This window comes from Eutrema salsugineum, unplaced genomic scaffold (assembly GCF_000478725.1).
Source record: "Eutrema salsugineum unplaced genomic scaffold, Eutsalg1_0 scaffold_2, whole genome shotgun sequence".
In the NCBI taxonomy this organism is placed as follows: Eukaryota; Viridiplantae; Streptophyta; class Magnoliopsida; order Brassicales; family Brassicaceae; genus Eutrema; species Eutrema salsugineum.
The window spans coordinates 6,017,370-6,034,086 of NW_006256829.1; the positions used below are offsets into that span (position 1 = coordinate 6,017,370).

The 16,717-nt window shown below is 40.8% G+C and overlaps 4 protein-coding genes across 4 annotated transcripts; 1 reads left to right on the forward strand and 3 right to left on the reverse strand.

Annotated features, from left to right (window-relative positions):
• Positions 1-479: 479 nt before the first annotated feature.
• Positions 480-2,004, reverse strand: LOC18019632 (AAA-ATPase At5g17750). Its single transcript, XM_006400254.1, has 2 exons — positions 1,018-2,004; positions 480-926 (listed from the first exon to the last, which is right to left on the reverse strand). The coding sequence occupies exons 1-2, from the start codon at positions 2,002-2,004 to the stop codon at positions 480-482; spliced, it is 1,434 nt and encodes a 477-aa protein (XP_006400317.1).
• A 2,527-nt stretch (positions 2,005-4,531) lies between these two features.
• On the forward strand, positions 4,532-8,629 carry LOC112086786. The gene is made up of 3 exons (XM_024156575.1): positions 4,532-5,549; positions 5,742-6,767; positions 6,969-8,629. Exons 1-3 carry the CDS (start codon positions 4,532-4,534, stop codon positions 8,627-8,629), a joined length of 3,705 nt encoding a protein of 1,234 aa, XP_024012343.1.
• Positions 8,630-9,143: 514 nt separating this feature from the next.
• On the reverse strand, positions 9,144-11,024 carry LOC18019633 (AAA-ATPase At5g17760). The gene is made up of 2 exons (XM_006400255.2): positions 10,026-11,024; positions 9,144-9,902 (listed from the first exon to the last, which is right to left on the reverse strand). The coding sequence occupies exons 1-2, from the start codon at positions 11,022-11,024 to the stop codon at positions 9,396-9,398; spliced, it is 1,506 nt and encodes a 501-aa protein (XP_006400318.1). The 3' UTR covers positions 9,144-9,395.
• Positions 11,025-13,436: 2,412 nt separating this feature from the next.
• On the reverse strand, positions 13,437-15,844 carry LOC18019634 (NADH--cytochrome b5 reductase 1). The gene is made up of 10 exons (XM_024156803.1): positions 15,733-15,844; positions 15,503-15,627; positions 15,107-15,248; positions 14,841-14,931; positions 14,659-14,736; positions 14,474-14,554; positions 14,300-14,389; positions 14,116-14,181; positions 13,917-14,003; positions 13,437-13,729 (listed from the first exon to the last, which is right to left on the reverse strand). The coding sequence occupies exons 2-10, from the start codon at positions 15,618-15,620 to the stop codon at positions 13,637-13,639; spliced, it is 846 nt and encodes a 281-aa protein (XP_024012571.1). The 5' UTR covers positions 15,621-15,627; positions 15,733-15,844; the 3' UTR covers positions 13,437-13,636.
• Between the last annotated feature and the right edge of the window lie 873 nt (positions 15,845-16,717).

The window sequence follows — 16,717 nt, forward strand, 5'->3', positions numbered from 1 at the left end:
AATCCAGTTATACAAATGAGGAATCCACCAAAAACAATTTTAGTTATCAACCTGTAAAAACGAAACGCAAAATGTAAAGATAACAAAAAAAGAAAAAAAAAAAAGAGAAAGCGAGATAGCATTTGCGCGGGTCAATTTTTAGTTTACTAAAGTAGCATAAATGTACACTGAGATCTAGTATATATAAATGAAAACCAAAACAAACAAAATCTATGATAAAATCTAATATCTTGTTAAGAAAAGGCATACGAAACATTATTCAGCTTTGTTTTGAAACAATGTCCATACATCTTCTTAGATCGTGTACTATGTTTCCATTCTAAATATCCCTTTATCATATAATTTAAAAAAAATTTGCCGTTGGTAATTTTTCAGTTGAATTAAAGCCAATATCGTAGAAAACAGTTCAAACAAACAAAATCTTATGATCTTCAATCCTTCATAGTGAAAATCATTCAAATCGATGAAAGTAAATCAAGTTATACTCTCATCTCTCCCTCCACGAGTTTTTTAATCTTCTTCATAGATTCATCATCACACTTCTCTGTCTCTGACCTCTTCCTTTTGAGAACCCTAACCAAACCCTCAAGCGCCGCATCAGCATCTTCATTTTTCATCAGCTCCTCCGCTACTTGAGCAGGAGTCAACACTTGTCCATCAATCAAATGCTTTATTTCCGGGTAGAGATGGTGAGTATCATCATTGTCGTGAGAGAGACCTAAGTAATTAGCCGCCAATGTCTTGAATCCATCAAAACCGCAATGTCCCATGTAGATGTGCATATCCATACGGCCTGGTCTGAGTAACGCCGGATCGAGCCTCTCCTTGTTGTTAGTAGTGAATATTATTATGCGTTCGTTTCCACAACTCGACCATAAGCCATCTATGCAATTTAAAAGTCCTGATAATGTCAATGGTGCTGACCCCTATTCACATACAAACTTTTTAATCAGGATCCATATATATTGGTTGTACAAAATAAATAATATAAGATAAACTCATTTGTCAAGACCAAACCTTGGGAGCACCACGGGTCTTAGGTGCAGGTTGCAACCTTGTAGGCAAATCCACGGAGCAGTCTATATCTTCTACAACAAGAATCGAGCTGTTACGAGTGGTGAGAAGCATCCTCCTTAAATCCGCGTCCCCTTTGACGCTTGCAAGCTGGAGATCATAAATATCGAATTTGAGGTAGTTAGCTATAGCTGCCACTAGACTAGACTTCCCAGTACCTGGTGGCCCGTACAACAAGTAACCCCTCTTCCAAGCTTTTCCAACTCTTTTGTAGAAATTTTTCCTTTTGATGAACCGGTCAAGATCTCCCAGCACAGAACGCTTGAGCTCCTCGTTCATAGCCAACGTGTCGAATGTCGAAGGGTGCTCGAAATTCACGGATTCCCAATAACGACTCAAGGAAGAGTAAGAGTGCATCTTGAGGATTCTCCTCTCGTCATTGATCACCTTTGCCTTGCTCTCCACGTAAGGTACATACGAGTTCAACACCAAGTCTCTGTGTTTCTTGTCGAAGCTGAGAAGGAGGCATTCCGAATTTATGGTAAATTCATCTTCTTCTCCGTCTTCAACGTCGGTGCTCTTCTTTCTGCCAGCTACATACGAAATCTTGAGCTCAACGCCTTGGTAGATATCGGAGACAACCTCTCCTTCGCTGAGGTATAAGTTGACCTTCTTATTCTTAGGGTCTCTAGTCATCTTTAGCTTTGATGCATCGGGGCTTATATTGCTTGAGAGATAATCCTGGAACGCGGAATAGAGCTCGTTGATCGTCCTCATCCCGTTTGTGCCAGTCCCGTTCATATCGTTGATGATGAGCGTGAGAGTCGATGAACGGCAGCCGAACAAAGACTTGATACGAGAGACAATATAGTTTTGTACCTGTTGTGGAATTATTTGTGCCATTGGTTTGATCATCATGACAGATCCTGCAATGGTTGCATATGTTGAGAAAATTGATGCTGGAGAAGGGAGATCTCCAAAGAACATCATCGTTTTGGACTTTAGGGTTTTGGTCTATGTGCTTGCGTCTTGTGGCGTTTGGTTATATTTTGTTTATATAGATAATTGTTTCGGGATGGGGTTTTATTTGAGGAGAGAAGGGTCGCCCTACCTGTACGGACTTTTCTCTCTAGCCGCAATGTACGGACAAGTTGAAGGATGGTTCTGCCTTTGATTTCCCGACAGATCTGTGCTCCCCTTGTCCCCTGCTCCCTTTCTCCCCACCAAATCTCCTAAATCTTCCTAAATCTGCGACCCTTCTGGCTCAGATTTCGTCTTTCGTTCCACCTCTTCTCTTAAAAACCTTTTTCTCTTTATCTTTTCCCTCCGCTACTGTTTCCCTCCTTCTCCTCTGTTTTTTAAAAAAACACGTTCCCTCCTCCGTTTTACTCTCTTGTTCTCTCTGTAACCTGCTCAGGAAGATGAAGCGACTCACTGAAGACGAAGCTAAGCGTTCTCATCCCTCTGATGAAGATGACGAACCGGTGGTGATACCTGCTTTTGACAACTCTGCCTTAATAGCAAGATTTCGCCTCACTCTCATTGGCAGATCTTTTCACATCGGAGGCAGGAGTACTGAAGCTCTCTTGGCGTTCATGCCTCGCGCCGGCATCTGGGACGTCGCCGGTCGCGTCCGCGGTGTGGATCTGGGAAACGGCCGTTTTCACTTCGACTTCGACTCGGAAGAAGACCTCCAGAAGGTGCTCAAGAGACGCCCATGCCATTTCAATAAATGGACTTTTGCTCTGGAAAGGTGGGAACCAAACATCCGGGAAGAGTTCCCGAGCACTGTCACGTTCTGGATTCTTGTTCGAGGTGTTCCTCTCCAGTACTGGGTGGAAGATGCTTTCCGAAGGATTGGTGATGCTCTAGGGTTAGTCAGAGATGTTGACGACAAGGAGGGTAGGGTGCTGGTGACCATTGACGTTACACGTCCTTTGAGATTTAAGAAGAAGGTCAAGTTCGAAAATGGTGATGAAATCACAGTCTCTTTGGAATACGAGAAGCTCTTTCGGTATTGTTTTACCTGTCGCATGATATCTCATGAAGAAAACTCATGTCCTCTTCTCTCTGAGAGCGACCGTCGCCGGAATAGGGAAAACAGAACCCTCTCGCTGCCAAACGTTGAACGCCGCAATAGCGAACGTCGTGAAGAGCCAAGTGGTCCCATCCGTCGCCAAGACAGGGATACCAGATCTGGCCGTAGCTCCTCACGCTTAGAGGGAAACGTCCGAGTTAATGACGTCTCAGGGACGTCTGCAGCAAGGGAACCACACTCCTCTCGAGCCATCGCTTCAAAAACGGTTCGCCGGAGCCTGTACCGTAATGAAGAAAGTGAGCGCTTCGAAGGCAGGAGAGGCTCTGTTTGGCATCGCCTTGATGGAGATCGTGGATTACAACACCACCGCCGTCGGGAAAACTCTCAGCAGTCGTCTTCTCACCCAAGGACTCGGCGTCCCCACGATGCGGGTGTTTCGAGCCACGAGATCCCAAAATCTCCTCCCAGAATCGCTCCAAACCATGTGAGTGACCGATTTCAGAGAAAGCAGAGCTCTGCTAATCGTCACTGGTCTCCTCCCCGTGTTGATCCAAGCTTTGACCATTGGGGAAATCATCGACCTCCACGCCGTCAAACGAGTTTGAGAATCTCTGAACCAAATCCAAATCAAGCTCTTGTGGTGCCTTTTGTGGATGCAAACGACAAAGGGAAAGGAAAAGGGATTGTGGAGGAGGAGGATGATGATAACAGCGATGCTGGGGACTTTGAATCCTCTCCAAAACTTCTGGAATTGGGTTCTGCATCTGGTGTCATACACTCTCCACCGTATGGTGTGTCATCTCCACTTCGTGAGAATCAGACTTTGGAAACCGGTGAAATTATCTTAACAACTGAGAAAGAGTTTAACGTTATTGAAACAGAGTCTGTTCCCACTGATTGGGAAGACAGAGTGGAGGGTGACAAAGATGATTTGGAGTTCACTGAGGAAGACCTCAGAATCTGGGATGAGTGTGAACGGCAAATGATGACGGAGGGTCTCATGGATGATGATGATCTCCTCGGTGAGGATTTGGCTGCAGAGGATTTGGTGGAGAGTTTGGAGCGCACAATCTCTGAGGTCGCAATTCCAATTTCCCACAACGCTGTGGTGGTTCCTGCTACTTCTCAGTCACCAACAAGCAAGAGGGAACGGTCCCCCGATCTCGCCATGGCAAGAAAAGCGGCCAAACCCAATCCGCCGGGCAAGAGCGAGAAGTCAGTGGTGACGAAGAAGAAGATCCCTCGAAGCCCAAAACCGAGCACCGCTGCCTCAAAGAAGCTCAAGCCGTACCAAGGAAAAAGCCCACCAAAGAAGCGACAGACTACGGTGGGTGCTCCACCAACTGACCCGACGGAAAATGCTGCTGCACCTGACTCCCGCAAGAAGACAGTTCCCGCACCAAGAAACAAGACCACAAAGACAAACAAGAAGACCAATGGAGGTTTGGAGGATTCCCGTAATCCTCCCAAACCACCCAAATGAGGATCATCGCATGGAATTGTCAAGGGGTGGGGGCTGAGTTGACTACCCACCGACTGGAAATATTATGTTCAAAATATTCTCCAGGTTTTATGTTTTTATCCGAAACCAAGAATGATCGTTTTTTTCTGCAGAATATGCAAGTTTCTTTAGGATTTGATAACCTTCACACTGTTGACCCAATAGGGAACAGTGGAGGACTTGCTCTTTTTTATTCTAAGGACTTTCCGGTTAAGTTGTTATTTTCAGATGATCGTTTGTTTGATGTTGAGACTCTTATCGATGGCAATAGAGTTTTTATGACTTTTATCTATGGCGATCCTGTTGTTAAAAACCGAGATTATGTTTGGGAAAGACTTAATCGTATTGGCATCTCTCGCTCAGGCCCATGGTTTATTATCGGAGATTTTAACGAAATAATCGGGAACCATGAAAAAAGTGGTGGCAAGAAACGGTCCGAGGCCACTTTCTTACCTTTTCGAGCCATGATTCAAAATTGCGGCTTTGTAGATTTCCCATACCAAGGCAATCCATTCTCGTGGGTTGGCCGCCGAAAAAATGGAGTGATCAAATGCCGCTTGGATAGAGCTATGGGTAACGAAGACTGGCATAACGTTTTCTCCCACACAAATGTGGAGTATCTCAAAATGTGGGGATCGGACCATAGACCACTCTTAGCATCCGTTAGCAACAAACCACCACGACATGTTCACCGTTTCATGTTCGATAAGAGATGGGTTGGGAAACCTGGCCTTGAAGCGGCAGTGAAAGATGGGTGGGGAAAGCCTTTAACTATGTCAAATGGCTCCTTAGCATCTCGCATTCGTAAATGTCGTCGAGCTATATCCGTTTGGAGAAAAAGCTTAGTCACTAATTCTGAAAAACTCATTAAACTCCTCCAAGAGCAAATTGATAAAGCCCAAGAAGATGAGAATATTTCCTCAGAGGCTCTTCGGGATCTGAAATGGCGGTTAGTTGCAGCATATCGGGAAGAGGAATCATATTGGAGACAAAAAAGTAGAGCTCTATGGTTGAAAGAGGGAGATAAGAACACCGGTTTTTTTCATGCTACCACAAAACAACGGAGAGCAAGGAACAAGATCTTGGGTCTGCTCAATCATTTGGGAGAGTGGATTGATACTGAGGAAGGCATTAAAGAATTGGCCGTACAGTATTTCGAGGGCCTTTTTACTTCTTCGTGCCCTCAAGATCCATCCTCGGTACTCCACGGGGTTTCGGCATCGGTTACTGAAGCGATGAATGAAAGTCTCACCCGTGAGATCTCGGAAGAGGAAGTTCGACGAGCTTTATTCTCTCTAAACCCCGGAAAAGCTCCAGGACCCGACGGGTTAACAGCATTATTTTATCAGAAATTTTGGGGTACAATTAAGATGGATCTCCTCCAGACGATTAGAGATTTCTTTTCTTCAGGGAAGTTTGACGCACAACTAAATGAGACAAACATTTGTCTAATCCCGGAAGGAGATAAGCCACGTGAGATGACTGGTTTCCGACCCATAAGCTTGTGCAACGTTAGCTATAAGATTATCTCTAAGATTCTCAGCCTTAGGCTGAAAAAGTTCCTTCCAGATCTTATTTCTGAGACCCAATCAGCTTTTGTAGCTGGAAGATTGATCACGGATAACATCCTTATTGCACAAGAGAATTTCCATGCCCTCCGTTCTAATCCTGCTTGCCGGAAGAAATTCATGGCAGTAAAAACGGACATGAGTAAAGCATATGACAGAGTGGAGTGGTCGTTCCTCCGTGCCTTGATGGAAAAGATGGGATTTTCCCCCCGCTGGATTGAATGGGTGATGTATTGTATCTCGTCAGTATCCTACAAGATCCTCCTAAACGGAGAACCGAGAGGATGTATTAAACCATCTCGAGGAATCAGACAAGGCGACCCCATATCACCGTATCTTTTCATCTTGTGTACCGAAGCCTTAGTCTCTCAACTCCGTTTAGCCGAAGCACAAGAGAAACTACAAGGCCTCCGGATCGCTAGGGCTAGTCCCACCACATCTCACCTTTTATTTGCAGATGATAGTCTCTTCTTCTGTAAGGCTGAACCCGTACAAAGTCGTGAACTTATTGGCATTATCCGCTCCTACGGCGAGGCTTCAGGGCAAAAGATTAATTTTACGAAATCATCTATTATGTTTGGCAACGATGTTCCAACTATCACCCGTCAAGAAGTCAAGACCACTATTGGGATCTACCAAGAAGGAGGCATGGGCACATACCTTGGGCTCCCAGAGAAACTCCACGGTTCCAAAGCACAAGTGTTTGCTTTTGTCCGAGACAGGCTCCAAAACCGGGTTAATTCATGGTCCTCAAAACTCCTCTCTAAAGGGGGCAAAGAAATCTTGATTAAATCCCAAGCTCAAGCGATTCCGACATATGTTATGTCGTGTTTTCTTCTCCCGAAAGCTATTTGCTCCAAACTTAGAAGTGCAATTGCCAATTTTTGGTGGAGCTCCAAGGAGGAAAGCAGAGGTATCCATTGGGTATCTTGGGACTCCCTTTGCACCCATCTCGCAGAGGGAGGTCTCGGGTTCAGGACTTTTGAAGAGTTCAACCTCGCTCTCCTAGCGAAACAGTTGTGGCGCCTCCTCCGGTTCCCTGACTCCCTACTGAACCGGGTCTTAAAAGGAAGATATTACAAATACTGTAGTCCCCTAGAGATTACTGTCTCCAACCGTCCATCATACGGATGGCGAAGCATCTTAGCTGCTAAACCCCTTTTAGCTTCGGGCCTTCGTAAGAACATTGGATCGGGGTTTGAAACGTTGGTGTGGTCAGATCCGTGGATCCCAGACGACCCGCCCCGACCTCCTGAAGGACTACATGTTGAACAAGATCCTCTTCTATTCGTCAACTCCTTGATTGATTTCGAATCAAAACAATGGAAATTAGCCCGACTTCGGGAGCTTTTCCCGCCCAAGGAGATAGCCTTTATCCTAGGGATTCGTCCGAGTCAATATGTCTCGAGAGATGGATACAGCTGGTCCCTCACTAAATCCGGTAATTATACGGTAAAATCAGGCTATTGGATTGCGAGATCCCTATCTCGTCTTGCTTGTGAACCCCCTCTTCAGGGACCTAGTACTACGGTACTGTCGGCGCAAGCTTGGAAGTTAAAAACCACGCGAAAAATTAAACATTTCGTATGGCAATGTATTACGGGTTGTCTGGCGACATGCCAACGTCTAGCTTCCCGCCATATTGGAAGGGATAAAAGATGTCCCCGGTGCGGTGCAGAGGAAGAGTCTATTAACCATGTTATTTTTGAATGCCCACCATCGAAGCAAGTATGGGCTCTCTCACCTATCCCTTCGGCACCAAGCATTTTCCCCCAAGCTTCTATCTTTGGTAATCTTGACTACCTGTTTTGGAGAGCTAAGGAATTTGGAACATCAGAAGAAAATCTACGTATCTTCCCTTGGATCATGTGGTTCTTATGGAAGTCAAGGAACAAAAAAGTCTTCGACAACATAGATGATCCTCCCCCAGATATTCTGGAGCATGCAATACATGAGGAGGAAACTTGGAGGAATGCTAACGAGGTGGACTACACCTTAGAGGTGACAGGAGTTAGAAGAGAGCTTGGAAGTGCGTCTTTGTCGTCCATCACGACCTGTTACTTTGATGGCTCTTGGCACGCTTCAGATCCTCTCAGTGGCCACGGTTGGCTGGTATCGTTGGGAGACAGAATACTCAGAGTTGGACTTAGAAGCTCATCGCGTAGTCTATCGCCCCTCCATGCCGAGCTAGACTCTCTTCTTTGGGCTATGAAGTGCATTCTCTCGACCAACATCCAATGTGAAACTTTTGCGACGGATTGCCTTGACCTCCTAGCTATGACGGATTCCCCAGCTGAGTGGCCTACATTTGCAGCTGAACTTGGGGATTTCAAAGCTATGTTTTCTCAATTTAGATCCTTTAAATTAGTTTATATATCTCGTCTTTGTAACGTCCGTGCGGATAAACTTGCCAAGAGTGCAAGAACACGAGGTTTAAGATTTTCCCATGTAAACTTTTCAGTTCCGGTTTGGCTTTCTCTTGAGGAGAGTCTTTTACCACAAACTTAATAATATGGGGTTTTTGTTGGAAAAAAAAAAAAAGATAATTGTTTCGGGACTTGGGAGATATATTCCTTTGCTAATTCCTTCCTTCTTTTCTTAAAAAAAAATATATTCCTTTTCTTTTGTGGCAATATTTTTTTGTCAGTTTTCTTGTACTGTAAATTCATTTCTTTTTTATTTGATAGATTGTGACAAAGAAAATATAATTTTCAGAACTAAAACCAAAAGAAATCATCCCCGAATCACTTGAGGAATAATAATATGATGATGATTATGAATGGGGTTCGTTTACTTTATAAGGTATCGTACTACTTCAAGGAAACTTTATGTCATTATCTCAATGCAAAAAAAGGAAATAAAAAATAGTTGGTCGACCGATTTTTATAGAGTTCGCATAATGCTATACGCAGTTATATAAGTCTGTAAGAGTATTTGTTACCGGAAACATATAAACAGATTAAGATATCAAACGATTTGCTACTTCCTTGATATAACATTCATTATTATTTTCATAGAGTGATTATGTGCATTGTTTATCATTCTTAGTAATGTACCTCCCATAGACTATCTCAACAATTTCTATGAAGGAAAGAAAAAGAAGATTCCGGATTTCTTAATGGGTCTACAACGGTTCACAACCCTACATAGAAAATATATAAGAAAAAAAAAACTTAACTTATATCATCTCAGAAATTTCCAAACTTGTTTCTTAGGTCTGTCTAATCTTGTTTCCTCATAAATCTTATATCATGGGAGTTTCTAACACACGCCTTTAGGTCCAAAACAGAACAAGTTTCTTAATTCTTTTGCTGTTCTTCCTCGGAGAACCTTCTGTATCACGCTTTAATCCCATCTCCTCCATCCCCAATCCACTCTCCTTCTTGTTCATCACCGGATTCGAGTCATTAGCTTTTAACCTCATCTTCTCCAAAACACTTACCAAACCCTCAAGTGCCACGTCAGTATCCTCGCTCTTCATAAGCTCCTCTGCGACTTGTGCGGGCGTAATAACTTCCCCGTCCATCAATCTCTCGATCTCAGGGTATAGTCTGTGTGGCGTTGTGGCGTCGTTCAAGCCCAAGTAGTTAGAGGCTAAGGTCTTGAATCCTTGGAATGAGCAATGTCCCATGTAAATGTGCATATCCATACGACCCGGACGTAGCAATGCCGGGTCAAGCCTGTCTTTATGGTTTGTCGTGAATATTATAATCCGCTCGTCTCCACAACTTGACCATAACCCGTCTATGAAATTCAGTAGCCCCGATAACGTCAAAGGTCCCTAAACACAAGAAAAATGCCAAAGTTAAGTGTATACTAATTCTCAATACCAATCAGATTCAGTCTGGTTTAGTAAAAAAAAAAAAACCATTTTTTGTTAGGATTTGGTAAATTTGGACCAAACCTGAGATTCGCCACGGTTCTTGCCTTCAACAGGCTGCTCCAATCTGTTGGGCAAATCAACTGCACAATCGATATCTTCAATGACAAGAATCGATCGGTTACGTGTCGCGAGCAAGAGCCTCCTTAGCTCAGAGTCACGCTTCACACTCGCGAGCTGAAGATCATAAACATCAAACTTGAGGTAATTAGCCATGGCTGCGACCAGACTCGACTTCCCTGTTCCAGGCGGTCCGTACAGCAAGTAGCCTCTTTTCCAAGCTTTTCCTACTCTCTTGTAAAACTCTTTCCTCCTTATGAACCGGTCCAGATCGGCGATGACGTCACGCTTGAGCTCATCTTCCATGGCCATTGTCTCGAAGGTCGAAGGGTGCTCGAGGATAACCGATTCCCATCGGTGACTGTTGAGAGAATGCAGCATCAAGATTCTCCTCCCGTCTCTAATCTCTTTAGCTTTGCTCTCGATATGAGGAACGTAAGAGTTTAGGATCAAATCTTTATGCTTTTTGTCGAAACTCAGCTCAAAATACTCGCTTTTACCGTCGTCTTCAATACCGCCTCTTCTTCCTCCTCCTCCTCCTCCTCCTCCGCCGCCGCTTTTCTTGTCGCCGCCGTCTGTGACAAACCTCCATTTGAGCTCGACGTCTTGGAACACATCGTTGACGATTTCTCCGTCGCTGAGATACAGATTGACATGTTTGTCCTTGTGGCCTTTGCTGATTCTGAGCCTGACCGCGTCGGGACTGATCTTGGTGGAGAGATAAGTCTGAGCGGCTCGGTAGATCTCGTTGTTCATGCCCATGTTGTCGTCGTCTATGGTTAGAGTCAGAGTTGAGGAAGAAGAACGGAAGAACAGAGACCGGAGAGAAGAGTAGATGAACTCTTGGATTGGAGCAGGGATCAGTTCGTGAGCCATTGATCGTATCATCATCATGTAACCCGCCATTGATGCGTAAGCTGTGAAAACCGATGTAGGTGAAGGAAGATCCTTTGAGAAAAACATTGTATCTCTCTCTGTTTTCTCTTCTCTCTGTTTTCTCTTCTCTCTGTTTTCTCTACTCTCTGTTTTTTTCTTCTCTCTGTTTCACTGTGTTTCTTGTAGATGGAGAGGAGAGTGAAAGTGAGAGGTGAAATAGATATATAAAGAAGAAAGAGAAGCTTAAGGAAGAAGGTTTCATTTGAGGGTAGAAGACATTATTAGTCTCTTTCTACTGTAATCTCATTGTCTTTATTCAATGGATGATGTGTGTGAAGAAGACCCTTTTTTTTTCCACAATATTATTAGGAAATTTCGAGGATGGAAAGTAAATAAAAAAGTAGAGAGAAGACAAAAGAAACTCATGGGAAATTTTCCACGTCTCCTTCCACGAACAGCATGTCCATTTTATTTTCCAATTTTAACTCTTACGAAACGTCTTATTTTAATATTTATTGCTTGACCAATGAAGACCCGAAAAATATTGATGTTGAACACTAATTTATCAATTTCATGAAGCAGTTCCAGTGTGACAAATTTTGTAATTTTGTTCTCTTGGTCTACATTTGATCAATTCTGTTTTCATGAGAAGATTCTTAATTTTGCTCATATAACGATTCATAATCTTGAAATTAGTTTGGATTTTTTTATATTAAAAAGTAGTTTGAATTTAAGCAACTAATTTGTTTTGTTTCTTGTATCATTTTTTTTTTTTTTGTAAAAAGGGTTATTTCTTGTATCATTACTGATCTTATCTAAAGAATTTTAAAATATTTTACAAACTGTGTATACCGTCAACAACAACACTATCTATCTAATAACACATAAGTGAATAATCTAATCGGCATGCATCATACTTCATACAAGATGACGACAAACTAAAAGTTACAATATACATTGAAAATGAAAATGAATATGATACATACATACATATGGTGTAGATATAAGGTCTGACAAACACGAAAAAAGAAACTTTTCTTATCTATGTTTTTTTTCTTTTTTTTTGTGTGAGTGTACAATATACACTTACATAACGGCTATCATAAACTTGATTTTCCCAAACTCGATTAGCAGAATAACCTAAAAGTTAGTGTCTTTTTAATCACATCTATAAGAACAAGACTCATACTTTTGTCATCGATAACAATTTTAGGAGGTTTTAGTATTGGCGTTTATGTTTATAAGTTTGGTTATTTATTTTAATCACTATTTATGGTTGGAGTTTTAACTATTTTAACTTTAGTACTTATGGTATTTGATGATTGACCAGAAAAGACCAAAAGCAGAAAGATTCGCTATATTGTCGCGATGTGGCATGTGGGACTATTGCGTGTTGTAATTCAACAATAAAGAAAATCAGAGGAGGAGGTACGTGTCAGAAAATCATTGGATGATTTAATTCATAACCAAGAAAAGAAAAGTAAGTGTACTATTAGTCATGGATTCATCGTTCTTTTTGGACCGTGGTGTAATATTAAATCCAAAAGCTTAAATAATATTAAAACCACGCAAGTTCTCCATCGTTCACCAATACTTCAAAAAGTGAATTTATATCAAAAGTTGCCTAAAAATTAGCAATAACAAAGCATTATTTATCCCAATATAAAATAGGGCAAGAAAGCAACTTCTCGTTATTAGTCAAATTACGTCTCAATCTTTAAGGCGGATAAAGAAACTAGAAGAAACAAATTATAGGTAATCAAATAAATTGGTTATTTAGAGCTGCTTTGAACAAAATCCGAGGAAAACAATAGTCCAAGATCTCCGAACTAATGATCTTATCCGATGTGGTCATGTGATGCACATTTTGAAAATAATAGAATTTTAATATTTTATTTGGTAACATGTGATATAGTTGAAGGACGGAATCAATCTACGAATCACAAATAGTTATGAACGATCACTATGATGCAGCTTTGCCTTTGATGTAAAAAAAATACTTTTCTGTCATTTGACAGTTGCACTCTGTTAATCGAACTACTTGGTCGTTTAATTTGTTCCGTTCTTCAGTTCCGCAGATGTCATTTCACTATGACAGGAAAATAAAAAAGATGCGAGGGAGTGACTTTATTTCTTTATCATATAAAGAACTGCCAACTTCATACATTACTAACTTTTTTTGTCGTCCATAAATTACTAACAAAACAACAAAATAACATTATATAATAGAAAGAAAAAAAAAGTTTTCGAAAAGAACAAGCCGACTAACAAAAAGTGATTTTGTAAAATTATAAAAAAAAGTCGATCATTCCACCAATAATCAATTACAATCGGCCTTTTATAGCTATGCTTCTTTAGTGAGTCTTGATTCATGTATAAGAGCCCCAGTAGCCAAATTGATTGCATACATTACCAAAAGAAACAAGGTGGGTCAATGTGGATGTCACTATCAAGCCTTTATATGATACCAGTCCAAACCGGTATACGTAAACCAAATCGTGAACCAATAAATCGAAACTTTCCATTAGGATAACAAACACATAATAATGGACAAGGAGTTATGAAGCTTGCAACAGAAAGACAACTCTCACTCAATTAAGACACAACTATCAAGTTGGGATTGTAACTTCAAATTATTGATCGGAGAAATGAGTTTTTAAACAGTTCCATTCTGGAGCAATCAAAAGTAGATATTGTAATCAGAACTGGAACTGCATCTCTGGAGAGTAGCCCAGAGCTTCAAGGTTTGCAGCCATGGCCTTGTTCATCGGCGGTGGTCCACATCTTAGGATCTGCAATTCAAACATAAACCATAAGAAGATTGAAACACCTTAAAAAGTTCCATTGTTCATCACTCAAAATGACATCTTGTCAAATGTTCCATTCTCTTGTAGTGTTCTTGGTTTTGTATCAAAACATTGACATGTATTGTTTCGAGATTAGATTATGATCGGGTAAGATCAAGAACAGAGGGTTTACTTGAATATCGGATGCTGGAGCAGGGCAATGAGTCTGAATCATTTCCTTTGATACGAATCCAACACCACCATCCCATACCTCCGGTGGCTAACCAAAACGCCAAGAAAAAAGATTATCAAAGAGCGTTCCTTTTTTCTTTTTTTAACAAATGTATTTACTTTAAGAGGAAAGCCAAAACATTTTGGATTTCGTGGCTAACCTGGTTCAAAACATAGAAGATTTTGAATTGCTCTGGGTAATTGGCGGTAAGACTCTCCAGTTCCTCCTGAAGAAAAAGAAAAGTATTGATTCAGATAATAATTAGTGTTTAAAAAAGAGTCTCTAGAAATGCAACATATGTGTTAACTGTCTCATTAAGAATCAGCAGGTGAGAGACATTTTACCCTTAAGAGAATGTCTTCGTAAGTGACATTGGCGTAAATGAGGTGCACCTTTGTCTTGTCTGTTGAGTTTTCTAGAATCGCTCTTGCGACCTTCACAAACGCGATATAAAAACGCGTTTAAAACATATACATTGCCTTCAAAAACGTTATTAAACGCAAATGCATCAGACATACTTGGAACATGGGAGTGATGCCTGAACCTCCAGCAAGCATTCCATATGCCCTAACCTGACCTGGTTGATACTTGAACCTGCCCTGGCAAGTAAAACCAAAACAAACAAAACAAAGTTTTGAGATTCAAGAAAAGTATATAATAGCAATTTTGAAAAAATAAGATCAAGCTGAATGAAAAAAGGTACCTTAGGTCCCTTTACGGCAAGATGGTCTCCAACACGCATCTCCCTGAAATGATGAGACATTCTTCCTTGCGGATACATCTAGTTGGCAACGGAAAATTAAAGCATTCTTAAATTGAATTAGAGAGTAAAAACAGCCGAATCAAAACCCCAAGTTATGTCGAGAAGTGTTTTTAGGCGTATACCTTAATGACAAGCTCGAAGCGTCCAATGTCGGAATCTAACGTTGTCGGAGTGTATGGCTTAATCACATCCTCTCCTTGAGCATCCTTGCCCCTATTGAGAAAGTCACTTTAATAATCACAACATCCATCGAAACTCTCTAAAATGAATTTCGAACACAGAAACCGAACCTAAAGTCTACAAATGAATATGTTCATAGCCATTTGATATAGATTTTGAGTATGAAAGTTCAGAGATGAATCAGGAGAGGATAATAGGAAGCTCAAACCTGCAACTGATGTGTTGTCCAATAGGAAGACCCAACACAGAGGTAGAAGTTGGGAGCTCAAATATGAACTTGGCCACATTGTGACTGAGTTGTTGCTTCTTAACAAGCTTAAACTCCTTGAAATTCTCTGGATCCAAACACCCTATTATCCAACAAATTCACAAGATTCAATCAAATCTTCAAGTAGATCGATTGCAACAAGTACCCACATAAGAATGAACACCAAAAAGGCTCAATTTTAATTCTCTATAGGCTAAATCACAAACCTTTATACAAAACAAAATCATGATTTTGAAAACCAATCTTCTAAGATAATAATAATCAGTCAGCAACGCATTGTGAAATTGAAAACCCAGAAAAGACTTGAGGTAAGGATATCGAAATTCGAGATCGGACCTCTGCGTTTCTTGGAGGAAGAAAGAAAATAAGCAGCACCGGCACCGACGGCGACGAAAGCGACGAAGACACCCAAGAGAATCTGACGATCTAGGGTTCGGAGAAACTCGGTGTCCATGGCTTAGCTTTAACCCAAATGGAAATGAAGGAAGGAAAAAAAATCAATTATGTGCAATGAAAAAGTAAGAATGTAAAGGGAAAGGGAAGAAGAAGAAGAAGTGGGGAATCACTGCAAAAATGGGATCAGTTCTTTTTCGAATGGTCTATTTTCCCTTGTTATCTCCGCCATTAAAACGAGGGGATGGGATCTGGTAGACCTAACCCCATCACGTTGTAGTTGCCTTGTTTACAACATTTTTTAATTATTCCCAATTTCCCATAACCATATTGTTTAATATATCAAAAATAGAATTATACTTTCTAAATTGATTTTTTTTTTCCTTTCAATGACTCAAGTCACTCACAATACCACATTTCTCAATTAATCTATTCATTGTTTTGCGGGAAACCAAAAACGGGATACGATGGAAGTGATGCAATAAGTGTGATTTAAATAGTACAAAATTTTTTCTGAATAATAGAATCACAGTAAGGATTCCTAATTTTATTTTTGTATTTTTTTCATATTTTGTATTAGAAAAAACAATAAAAGCAAATCCACACATTCCACACCGAGCATGTCCACACCGAGCATGTCTACTGGTAAATCTTTTTTAAAAAGTTTATCAGATATTAAATTTTTTTTTTTTAATTCGAAAATTAAAAAAAAATCTTCGCCCAATGATATTTTGCCGATCTTTCTCATATAAGTATTATTTCTTTTTTTTTTTAATTAAAACTGCCTTATGAACTCGAGCCGAACTCTTTCTCCAAACCCCAGACATGCTCTAACAAAGCCCATCTCCAATAAGTAAGGGGTTTAAGAAATTTACGTACGTAGTATTAAAAATTCAATTTAATATAAGGAATATATCCGAAAACTAAATTTCACAGGTAAGAAAATTATAAATATACATTTATATATTTATATTCACATGTGAATATTTATTAATGGAACGTTATATTGGTTTGCTTCAAGAGTTGAGACACGTGAGTGTTTCATCCAAAGTTTCGATTTTTTGAAGGAGAAGTTGAAGTCCTTCTGTGAAATTCTCCCGTGCAAGAACGATTTTGGGAACACTCAAGTCCTGGCCGGTTTCAAAGGAGACCGGCTTA

Bases quoted from the DNA above. Each gene is read 5' to 3' on its own strand.
- LOC18019633 (XM_006400255.2), bottom strand. From the start codon at position 11,024: ATGTTTTTCTCAAAGGATCTTCCTTCACCTACATCGGTTTTCACAGCT. The intron at 9,903-10,025 runs GTTTGGTCCAAA...TCTTGTGTTTAG, and splicing joins AGAACCGTGGCGAATCTCAG to GGACCTTTGACGTTATCGGG.
- LOC18019632 (XM_006400254.1), bottom strand. From the start codon at position 2,004: ATGATGTTCTTTGGAGATCTCCCTTCTCCAGCATCAATTTTCTCAACA. The intron at 927-1,017 runs GTTTGGTCTTGA...GTATGTGAATAG, and splicing joins AGACCCGTGGTGCTCCCAAG to GGGTCAGCACCATTGACATT.
- LOC18019634 (XM_024156803.1), bottom strand. From the start codon at position 15,620: ATGGACACCGAGTTTCTCCGAACCCTAGATCGTCAGATTCTCTTGGGT. The intron at 14,737-14,840 runs GTATACGCCTAA...GTTGCCAACTAG, and splicing joins GCTTCGAGCTTGTCATTAAG to ATGTATCCGCAAGGAAGAAT. The intron at 14,555-14,658 runs GTACCTTTTTTC...TTTACTTGCCAG, and splicing joins TTGCCGTAAAGGGACCTAAG to GGCAGGTTCAAGTATCAACC.
- LOC112086786 (XM_024156575.1), top strand. From the start codon at position 4,532: ATGAGGATCATCGCATGGAATTGTCAAGGGGTGGGGGCTGAGTTGACT. The intron at 5,550-5,741 runs GTAGAGCTCTAT...CGTGCCCTCAAG, and splicing joins ATCATATTGGAGACAAAAAA to ATCCATCCTCGGTACTCCAC. The intron at 6,768-6,968 runs GCATGGGCACAT...TTCTCCCGAAAG, and splicing joins TGGGATCTACCAAGAAGGAG to CTATTTGCTCCAAACTTAGA.